General features: G+C 42.2%; 1 protein-coding gene across 1 annotated transcript in view; it reads right to left on the reverse strand.

The window, feature by feature from the left end:
- Window positions 1-12,192, reverse strand: part of PAPPA2 (pappalysin 2) — a 242,117-nt gene that overhangs the window by 103,642 nt on the left and 126,283 nt on the right. The window contains exons 12-13 of the mRNA XM_069737803.1: window positions 8,527-8,616; window positions 7,007-7,142 (exon numbers count right to left, since the gene is read on the reverse strand). Coding sequence (XP_069593904.1) covers window positions 7,007-7,142; window positions 8,527-8,616 — 226 coding nt within the window. The remainder of the gene's footprint in view (window positions 1-7,006; window positions 7,143-8,526; window positions 8,617-12,192) is intronic.

Genomic DNA, 12,192 nt, shown 5'->3' on the forward strand with positions numbered 1-12,192 from the left:
ATTTATTACACAGTATATTTATATTTGACGACAGAAGATACATATAATACTGTCGTCGATTATCAGCTGATGCTTCGCACAATGTCCTGTTCTGTATGACACATTTGAATGGGAGTAAAACACGGCAAAAACGCTAACGGAATCGACACGCATAGGATTTTTTTTTTAAAAAAACGCTTTGATGGTTCAAATCTGCAAGGAAAAAGTAAGCAGCGTGAAATTTTAGAAATCCCATTCACTATGTCGGTGTTGAAAAACGCAGCGTTTTTCTCCACGGCAAAAACACTTGGGAAAAAAATATGGGAAAAAAATGGCAACGTGTGAACAAGCCCAAATTCACGGAAATGGGTTCAAGAATGTGGAGACGTGAAATGGAATCAAGAAGAGCAGGGAATGAGCGTGGTTGAAGAAAAGGGGCTTGGCTGACAATGTCGTACCTAGAATCTTCTGGACTCCAATGCAAAATCACCATCTGTCATGGGTCTTTAATATGTAAAATCTCCAAAAGGGCCCTCAGCTATCAAAGGTCTTTTATAAAATGCAACATTTCAATAGGGCCCCCAACTATCTCGGGTCTTCAATAGAGTTGATCATCTCCTGTGGGCCAATGGGACCTTTTGGGCCTTTTTATGCTCCAAGACCCAGGTGCAACTGCAACTCTTGCACCCATTATAGTTATGCCCCTGATTGCCATGTATAAAATCTGGCGAGAGTGCGCTTAGTTTGGAACAAAAGTATTACCCTCCTGGACATCTACAGTGAAAAGTTAAGAAGTTTATGTGATCCCCATAGCAAGAGTATACTGGGGGCCCCTTTAGGTTGGTGGAGTTTGTTAGTCAGGACAACCAAAGGGTTTGTTTACTCCTCCACCTCTTCATGATATTTCGGCCAATTTGTTACTAGTTTCTTAGAGAGGGGATGTAATGCAGAGTTTGTTAACACCCAGTAACCCTTGCCTCCAAGTATCGCTACTAGTGTCCATATTCTCTATACTACTCGCCATACTAGTCACCATAGTCTCCAAGTTTCCATAGTCTCCATACTAGTCACCATAGACTCCATATTAGTCTCTATACTAATATCCATACTAGTTACCATAGTCTCCAAGTTTTCATAGTCTCCAAACTAGTCTCCATATTAGTCTCCATATTCTCCAAACTAGATTCCACAGTCTCCCAGTCTACATAGTCTCCATACTAGTCACCATAGTCTCCATACTAGTCTCCGTACTATTTTCCACACTAGTTAGCATAGTCTCCAAGTTTCCATGGTCTCTATACTAGTCTCCATACTAGTCACCATTGTCTCCAAACTAGTCTCCAAGTTTCCATAGTCTCTAGACTAGTCTCCATACTAGCCTCGATAGTCTCTGTACTAGTCTCCATAGTCTCCCAGTCTCCAAACTAGTCTCCATAGTCTCCAAGTTTCCATAGTCTCCATACTAGTCACCATAGACTCCATATTAGTCTCTATACTAATCTCCATACTAGTTACCATAGTCTCCAAGTTTCCATAGTCTCCAAACTAGTCTCCATATTAGTCTCCATATTCTCCAAACTAGATTCCACAGTCTCCCAGTCTACATAGTCTCTATACTAGTCACCATAGTCTTCATACTAGTCTCTGTACTATTTTCCATACTAGTTAGCATAGTCTCCAAGTTTCCATGGTCTCTATACTAGTCTCCATACTAGTCATCATTGTCTCCAAACTAGTCTCCAAGTTTCCATAGTCTCTAGATTAGTCTCCATACTAGCCTCGATAGTCTCCGTACTAGTCTCCATAGTCTCCCAGTCTCCAAACTAGTCTCCATAGTCTCCAAACTAGTCTCCATAGTCTCCAAGTCTCCATAGTCTCCATACTACTTTCCATAGTCTACCAGTCTCCATTGTGACCATACTAGTCTCCATAGTCTCCCAGTCTCCAAACTAGTCTCCATAGTCTCCAAGTTTCCATAGTCTCCATACTAGTCACCATAGACTCCATATTAGTCTCTATACTAATCTCCATACTAGTTACCATAGTCTCCAAGTTTCCATAGTCTCCAAACTAGTCTCCATATTAGTCTCCATATTCTCCAAACTAGATTCCACAGTCTCCCAGTCTGCATAGTCTCTATACTAGTCACCATAGTCTCCATACTAGTCTCTGTACTATTTTCCATACTAGTTAGCATAGTCTCCAAGTTTCCATGGTCTCTATACTAGTCTCCATACTAGTCATCATTGTCTCCAAACTAGTCTCCAAGTTTCCATAGTCTCTAGACTAGTCTCCATACTAGCCTCGATAGTCTCCGTACTAGTCTCCATAGTCTCCCAGTCTCCAAACTAGTCTCCATAGTCTCCAAGTTTCCATAGTCTCCATACTACTTTCCATAGTCTACCAGTCTCCATTGTGACCATACTAGTCTCCATAGTCTTCCAGTCTCCAAACTAGTCTCCATAGTCTCCCAGTCTCCATTGTTTCCATAATAATCTCCATAGTCTCCCAGTCTCCATAGTCTTCATACTAGTCTCCATAATCTCCCAGTCTCCATACTAATCTCCATAGTCTCCCACTCTCCATACTAGTCTACATAGTCTCCCAGTCTCCATACTAGTCTTCATACTAGTCTCCATAGTCTCCCAGTCTCCATACTAATCTCCATAGTCTCCCACTCTCCATACTAGTCTCCATAGACTCCTTGTCTCCATATTAGTCTCCACAGTCTCCCAATCTCCATGCTAGTCTCCATACTAGTCTCCATACTATTCTCCATAGTCTCGTTAGTCTCCATACTAGTCTCCATAGTCTCACAGTCTCCATACTAGTCTCCATATTATTCTCCATACTAGTCTCTTTAGTCTCCCAGTCTCCATAGTCTCCATACTAGTCTCCATTGTCTCCCAGTCTCCATACTAGTCTCCATACTAATCTCCATAGTCTCCCATTCTCCATACTAGTCTCCATGGTCTCCCAGCCTCCATACTAGTCTCCATAGTCTCCCAGTCTCCATACTAGTCTCCATACTAGTCTCGATAGTCTCCCAGTCTCCATAGTCTCCATACTAGTCTCCATAGTCTCCCAGTCTCCATACCAGTCTCCATAGTCTCCCAGTCTACTTACTAGTCTCCATACTAGTCTCCATAGTCTCCCAGTCTCCATAATCTCCATACTAGTCTCCATAGTCTCCCAGTCTCCATACTAGTCTCCATATTAGTTTCCATAGTCTCCCAGTCTCCATAGTCTCCATACTAGTCTCCCAGTCTCCATAGTCTCCAAGTCTCCATACTAGTCTCCATAGTCTCCCAGTCTCCATAGTCTCCATACTAGTCTCCATAGTCTCCCAGTCTCCATACTAGTCTCCATAGTCTCCCAGTCTCCATACTAGTCTCCATACTAGTCTCCATAGTCTCCCAGTCTCCATACTAGTCTCCATAGTGTCCCAGTCTCCCTAGTCTCCATACTAGTCTCCACAGTCTCCAAGTCTCCATACTAGTCTCCATATTAGTCCCCATAGTCTCCCAGTCTCATTACTAGTCTCCATACTAGTCTTCATAGTCTTCCAGTCTCCATAGTCTCCATACTACTCTCCATAGTCTCCCAGTCTCCATACTAGTCTCCCAGTCTCCATACTAATCTCCATACTGGTCCCTATAGTCTCCCAGTCTCAATACTAGTCTCCATACTAGTCTTTATAGTCTCCCAGTCTCCCTAGTCTCCATACTAGTCTCCATAGTCTCCCAGTCTCCATACTAGTCTCCATAGTCTCCATACAAGTCTCCATAGTCTCACAGTCTCCATACTAGTCTCCATACTAGTCTCCATAGTCTCCCAGTCTCAATACTAGTCTCCATACTAGTCTTCATAGTCTTCCAGTCTCTATAGTCTCCATACTACTCTCCATAGTCTCCCAGTCTCCATACTAGTCTCCATAGTCTCCCAGTCTCCATACTAGTCTCCATAGTCTCCCAGTCTCCATAGTCTCCACACTAGTCTCCATAGTCTCACAGTCTCCATACTAGTCTCCACACTAGTCTCCATAGTCTCCCAGTCTCCATACTAGTCTCCACAGTCTCCATACTAGTCTCCCAGTCTCCATACTAGTCCCCTTAGTCTCCCAGTCTCCATACTAGTCTCCATAGTCTCCCAGTCTCCATAGTCTCCCAGTCTCCACACTAGTCTCCATAGTCTCCCAGTCTCCATAGTCTCCATACTAGTCTCCACACTAGTCTCCACACTAGTCTCCATAGTCTCCCAGTCTCCATAGTCTCCATAGTCTCCCAGTCTCCATAGACTCTCAGTCTCCCTAGTCTCCATACTTGTTTCCATAGTCTCCCAGTCTCCATACTAGTCTCCATAGTCTCCCAGTCTCCATAGTCTCCCAGTCTCCATACTAGTCTCCATAGTCTCCCAGTCTCCACACTAGTCTCCATAGTCTCCATAGTCTCCATACTAGTCTCCACACTAGTCTCCACACTAGTCTCCATAGTCTCCCAGTCTCCATAGTCTCCATAGTCTCCCAGTCTCCATAGTCTCTCAGTCTCCCTAGTCTCCATACTAGTCTCCATAGTCTCCCAGTCTCCATAGTCTCCATAGTTTCCATACAAGTCTCCATAGTCTGACAGTCTCCATACTAGTCTCTATACTAGTCTCCATAGTCTCCCAGTCTCAATACTAGTCTCCACACTAGTCTCCACACTAGTCTCCATAGTCTCCCAGTCTCCATAGTCTCCATAGTCTCCCAGTCTCCATAGTCTCTCAGTCTCCCTAGTCTCCATACTAGTCTCCATAGTCTCCCAGTCTCCATAGTCTCCATAGTTTCCATACAAGTCTCCATAGTCTGACAGTCTCCCTACTAGTCTCTATACTAGTCTCCATAGTCTCCCAGTCTCAATACTAGTCTCCATACTAGTCTTCATAGTCTTCCAGTCTCCATAGTCTCCATACTACTCTCCATAGTCTCCCAGTCTCCATACTAGTCTCCCAGTCTCCATACTAATCTCCATACTGGTCCCTATAGTCTCCCAGTCTCAATACTAGTCTCCATACTAGTCTTCATAGTCTCCCAGTCTCCCTAGTCTCCATACTAGTCTCCATAGTCTCCCAGTCTCCATAGTCTCCATACTAGTCTCCATAGTCTCCATACAAGTCTCCATAGTCTCACAGTCTCCATACTAGTCTCCATACTAGTCTCCATAGTCTCCCAGTCTCAATACTAGTCTCCATACTAGTCTTCATAGTCTTCCAGTCTCTATAGTCTCCATACTACTCTCCATAGTCTCCCAGTCTCCATACTAGTCTCCATAGTCTCCCAGTCTCCATACTAGTCTCCATAGTCTCCCAGTCTCCATAGTCTCCACGCTAGTCTCCATAGTCTCCCAGTCTCCATACTAGTCTCCACACTAGTCTCCATAGTCTCCCAGTCTCCATACTAGTCTCCACAGTCTCCATACTAGTCTCCCAGTCTCCATACTAGTCCCCTTAGTCTCCCAGTCTCCATACTAGTCTCCATAGTCTCCCAGTCTCCATAGTCTCCCAGTCTCCACACTAGTCTCCATAGTCTCCCAGTCTCCATAGTCTTCATACTAGTCTCCACACTAGTCTCCACACTAGTCTCCATAGTCTCCCAGTCTCCATAGTCTCCATAGTCTCCCAGTCTCCATAGACTCTCAGTCTCCCTAGTCTCCATACTAGTTTCCATAGTCTCCCAGTCTCCATACTAGTCTCCATAGTCTCCCAGTCTCCATAGTCTCCCAGTCTCCATACTAGTCTCCATAGTCTCCCAGTCTCCACACTAGTCTCCATAGTCTCCATAGTCTCCATACTAGTCTCCACACTAGTCTCCACACTAGTCTCCATAGTCTCCACACTAGTCTCCACACTAGTCTCCATAGTCTCCCAGTCTCCATAGTCTCCATAGTCTCCCAGTCTCCATAGTCTCTCAGTCTCCCTAGTCTCCATACTAATCTCCATAGTCTCCAAGTCTCCATAGTCTCCATAGTTTCCATACAAGTCTCCATAGTCTGACAGTCTCCATACTAGTCTCTATACTAGTCTCCATAGTCTCCCAGTCTCAATACTAGTCTCCACACTAGTCTCCACACTAGTCTCCATAGTCTCCCAGTCTCCATAGTCTCCATAGTCTCCCAGTCTCCATAGTCTCTCAGTCTCCCTAGTCTCCATACTAGTCTCCATAGTCTCCCAGTCTCCATAGTCTCCATAGTTTCCATACAAGTCTCCATAGTCTGACAGTCTCCATACTAGTCTCTATACTAGTCTCCATAGTCTCCCAGTCTCAATACTAGTCTCCATACTAGTCTTCATAGTCTTCCAGTCTCTATAGTCTCCATACTACTCTCCATAGTCTCCCAGTCTCCATACTAGTCTCCACAGTCTCCACAGTCTCCATAGTCTCCATAGTCTCCATACTAGTCTCCACACTAGTCTCCATAGTCTCCCAGTCTCTATAGTCTCCATACTAGTCTTCATAGTCATCCAGTCTCTATAGTCTCCATACTACTCTCCATAGTCTCCCAGTCTCCATACTAGTCTCCTTAGTCTCCCAGTCTCCATAGTCTCTCAGTCTCCCTAGTCTCCATACTAGTCTCCATAGTCTCCCAGTCTCCATAGTCTCCAGTTTCCATACAAGTCTCCATAGTCTGACAGTCTCCATACTAGTCTCTATACTAGTCTCCATAGTCTCCCAGTCTCTATAGTCTCCATACTAGTCTTCATAGTCATCCAGTCTCTATAGTCTCCATACTACTCTCCATAGTCTCCCAGTCTCCATACTAGTCTCCTTAGTCTCCTAGTCTCCATAGTCTCCCAGTCTCCACACTAGTCTCCATAGTCTCCCAGTCTCTATAGTCTCCATACTAGTCTCCAAGTACTCCATAGAAGCCACATTGCATGCTGTATTCTTTTTTCAGATTGGTTTACTGAATATTCGTAAATTTACAGCAATTTTCAATATATTTTTAGATTATTCAGCACAAAAAAAAATTGTTGTATCCACTTTACTTACCCAGTGAATGGTTGTGTCCTGTCACATCTGTCAGGTGAGCAGTGAGTGTAGCCGGCGGGGTGCTGGTAGGAAGGTCGCCGTCAGATGACAGGTACACAAGGAATGAATCTGCAAGACTGGGTTCATCAAAGCTGACCTGAGCAAAGGAGGGTTAATAACGAGAAGGTAATCATTACCACGTGTAAAGAGCAGAACATAATCCGAGCAGATAACAACAAATAATGGTGAATGGCATCTTTAATATAGTAAATGAGATCTGAATCTTACTGCATCAAGCAAATGAAAGTTTCATTATTCCACGTGAATTACTGCAGATGGAGCATTACTTATTCCTCTGTGAGTAAACATATTGGAGTGCACAGGTCCTCGGTACAAAGCGAGGAATAAATATGAACCTAAATGTTTATCTAATGCAAAAAAAAATTAACTCTAATAATTTTCGGAAGTAGGGACAGAAACCCTGATTCCAGCGATGTATCACTTAGTTTACTTGATGTACCAGTTACGATAGAATCCATGTTTTTGCTGTTGCAGATCTAGCAGAGCTTGAAACGCTGAGCTCCGTATAACCCCGCCCACATCACTGATTGGCAGATTTCTGTGTACACTGTATATTGACAAAAAGCTGCCAGTCAGTTGTTGGGGCAGGGTTGGACCAAGAGGCATGAGACATCTAGTCCTCTACTGATAATCTCCTGCTGATAAAACACTGCTTTTATTGAAACAGCAAAACACAGTCTAGTAAGTGACACATTGCTGGAACCAGGATTTCTGGTCCAACATCATGCTGCTCTCAGTTTATATACTGACAGATTCCCTTTAATAAAACTCTAAAACTTTGCCCATTTTTGAATAAGCAGTGGCTTCTTCACCTTATGTTATCTGGTGAATATATAATTGAGACAGAAAATGCCATTAAAGGGGCTATTCAGGCATAAAATATTAAAGACCTATCCATAGTATATGTGATTCATATCATATTGGTGGGGATCCAACACACAGAAACCTATAGAGAAGGTTCAGGCAACCGTATCTTCTCTCATCCAAGAGAATCGGGACGATTAGGCAAATCACACTCTGATCGGAGTTTGATCACAGTATGATCTGATTCTCTCGAAAACAAATTCTCCATCTTCTCCATTCCGTCAGTGTGTAGATATCAGGCTTAACTCAGATGTCATCTGAGTGCAGTCCGATGGTTTGCATGGCCGAGTGTGATCGGATGCAAATCGTGCATGTTGATTTTTTTTTTCTCCGACCGAGCCGTTCTGAGAAAAAAAATTGGACAAGTGTGCGGCCCCATAGACTAACACTGTTCTGCGTTTTATTTTTTCAGACCGCACTCAGACCGAAAATACAGTCATGTCCACGAGACCTTATGCGGAATGAGCAGGAATTCTACATCGCCAGATTACCAAATTGCCATATCGTGAGCGATATGAACATACCGTCCATGCAGTATATACATACTGTTTATATGCTGTAGATTTTTGCACCGCAGCTTTGAAGAGATCTATTACCTTTAACCAAATAGAGTGTTCGAGAGCGGCGTTGCAGGGAACCCATGAAAGCATTTTCTGTCCAGGCACCGTATTGAGCGGCAGGCAGCTCTACAAAGAAAACACAAGACACGTCTAGAAACATAATCTTCCTATTTTCCACCTCAATTGTCTACAGTTTAGATTTTTTTTTTCTCCCAGGGACACTTCAATACTGTACAAAAGCATTCAAGCACATAATGAGCTGTATTATCTAGTAATGGACCGCGGTGCGCTAAACTATCCATCAAAACACGTTTACCAACCAGACGTAGTTTGCATTTTAAATTATCCCGTCGAATAAATATTCATTTAGCAAAACCCAAATAATTAGAATAATAGAATCGCAGCCTGTTTATATTCCTAAATTATATTTTGCAATATTCCTGGGAGAAATTCTCGACAACTTGAGGATGTTTATGAAAACTGCCAAAACTTGGACGACGTTGTTAAGCAGAGGACCCCTATGTAATAAAAGCACATAGCGGCTTCCCAACCAATAATTTGGAAAGTGCAAGGGGTTCATCGCCGAAATCCAATCTCATGGCGAATGATTTACCAGTGCTCAGATAAGTCCTGTTCTCTGCCACCGAGAAGAAGTTACTGTGCATGAAAGCCTACGCGCCTTTATGTGGTATTGCGAGTGTTTATAGTGGTAGATCTAAGCATACGTAAAATATAGCAGATATTTAATTGGGCACCCCGTTATGGTGTCGGAATTCATTACCTAGGATAGATGAGCTGCTGCTTGGGCCAATTCTCCACTAGTGTTTGCTTACAATACAGTTCCTCTCGAGAGGTGACTTAGGCTGTGTTCACTCGTAGAGTTTTGTTTTGTATTTTTGTAACTTTTTTTTTTTTTTTTGCTTCTATTTTTGGTGAACAAATATAATTTTATTAACACATGCACTCTAGACAAAACACATATGGATTCTGCACCAGAAAAACACTTGTGTTTTGAATGCAGTGTTTTTTACACAAATTTTGGCTGCAGTAACAACAAAAAAACGTAAAAATGCTGCTTATGCGTGCACCATTCCCTTACACTTAAAGGGAATCTGACACCATGTTTTTGCTACTTCATCTGAGACCATCATGATGTAGGTAAAGAGACCCTGAATACAACGATGTGTCACTTAGTTTACTGGGTGCAGAATTCTGACACAATCAGGGGTCTTAGATTTAGCATGAAGCAGGGGTGAGAAAGCTAGCCCTGCCCACACCAGGCTCTGCATGCACATTGTTTATAGACAGTGAGCTGCTTATCACAGGAGGGGGGTGGAGTTGGACTAGTGCTCGCGGGCAAGCTAGTCACAGCAATGATAGTGTCCTAGTGATAAAACCTTCATTGTAAGTAAATAACAGCACACAGCTTGATAAGTCACAAATCACTGAAATATGTATTTTAACCCCCTACCTCATGTTGTTCTCAGATTACATAGCAAAATCCTGCTGACAGATTCCATTTAAAAAGTGGATTGAACATTCTGATTTCAGCAAGACTGTCTCACTATGTTATGTGTAAGGGGGATTCCCAGGGCTCCAAAAATATGATGGGGATTGGGAAGAGAAGGATCAGGCATGTTAAATCGCCACTCCTGAAATGTTAGAGGAAATATGCGGTCACCAGACGTGTCGGGAAAGAGCTTACTCTTCTCTCTCTATTGAAACTGCTTGGCCGAACACAATGTGAAAAACAGTCCAAGTTTTAGGGCCACGTTGTTATGATCCTTTGTTGCATCTTTTTGTGAAATAGCTTTTTCTATCCATTAAACGGGAAAAGGGGAACATCTACGCGCTATCCATTTTTTGTTTCCTGGGGGCATTGACTTGTATTGGCGAGTTTGATTGGCAACATGTATTAAAGTAGGACATGTCTCCATTTTTGTTTGTTTGGTTTTTTTGGCAGACAATCGGTTCTAAAAAAAAAGAGCACATTCGTTGTAATGGGTCTGTGATCTGTCCATGAAAAGAATGGATAGCACATGCCTAAAAAAGTGGTGTGTGAAGGCGGCCTTATGCACAAAACTGTATATCTACTGTATCGTGAAAAATACAGTTTCAAAATCACATCTGTCCTATCATATATATATATATATATATATATATATATATTTAAGGCTATGTTCACGCGTTGCATTTTTTTAATGCAAATTTTAAGCAAAAGCTTAAAATTTCTGAAATTTCCGAAATCTCATGCACACACCTTTGTTTTTTTTCCTGATTGCTGCGTTTTGCAGACTGCAGAACGTCACTTCTTTCAGCGTTTTTGCAACTTTTTTCCACCCATAGAAAGTAATGGGTAAGTGCAAAAACGCAGCAAAAAACACAGGTTTTGATGCAAAAACCTTAAGGAAGTTTCATCATGGTTTTTTAGGGGGCACTAAATTTTATCAGCATGCACAAGAGACGACAAAAAACGCAGCAAAAAAACACAGATTACGGTGCGAAATCCTTAAGGAAGTTGCATCGTGGCTCTTTGGGGGGCACTAAACTTTATCAGCATGCACAAGAGACAACAAAAATGCAGCAAAAACCTGTTGTTTTTTTTGTAAGCAGCTTCTTTACTGCCAGGAGAGCTGAAAAAAATGCCGCAATAATGCAAAGTGTAAACATAGCCTTATACTGTATATCATCCTGCAGATAGAGGTAGAAAGCCTAATTGGCCATAAAAAAGTGGGTGGGTCAAATGAATAATAATCCGAGCATAGAAGAAGACCCCCAAAACACTCAAATACGAAAGCAAAAATATTTATTTATACATACAGCAATATCTAAAAGCAATAAAAACACATATACAGGGATAATGAATCAGGAAAGAACAATGTGCTGGATAAAGAATACCGTCCCATAGATTACAGGTTCCTAGTCACATATATACAATCCTAATTATACAGATACACTGATAACTGAACGCACTGATTCGCATACTCCATAATTTCATCATGTGACTGCAGATAGAGGTTTTTGATATTTTATTGAAGAGAGATGATATAGTTTTGGATATGAATTGGTAAAGAGTATAAATCATTTATATGGGCACTGACCCATAGCAGGGTTCATATAGTTTTATCACAAATAATACATAGGGGCTTTAATTCAGTATTAAAATATTTCCAACTTATTACTTAAACTGGGCTTATTTGCATGCAATTAATATAATTAGGGACCATGTTTCTCTACAGGGGTCTTTGGAAGTCTGCGGAAATACACAATTTAATGACCTAAGTAGCCAAAGTCTGCTGAGGCATGAAGAATGTTGTGAACCGTGGATGGATCGCCTCAGAAGAACTCAATCAACGTACTGTGAAGTCACATTAAAATGGAGCGTGGAGAAATGCTGAAAACATCGAAAACTTGTGACGGAAACTAAGAGCTGTCACGTACACAAGACGTGGGGTGATAAGCGATTGTTATATTTTATCTGTTGTTTTCTTTAGTTGTAGCTTTTGTTTAGGTTTGTAAATGACGTGCATGAGCTTTCCAATGTAAGAAATGCTGAGATGAATGAAGAAATCAACTTTAAAAGGGTTGCCCACTATCTTTTAGGCCGGTTTCACACGTCAGTGGCTCCGGTACGTGAGGTGACAGTTTCCTCACGTACCGGAGACACTGACTCACGTAGACACATTGAAATCAATGTGTCTC

Source organism: Ranitomeya imitator, chromosome 8 (genome assembly GCF_032444005.1).
Source record: "Ranitomeya imitator isolate aRanImi1 chromosome 8, aRanImi1.pri, whole genome shotgun sequence".
In the NCBI taxonomy this organism is placed as follows: domain Eukaryota; kingdom Metazoa; phylum Chordata; class Amphibia; order Anura; family Dendrobatidae; genus Ranitomeya; species Ranitomeya imitator.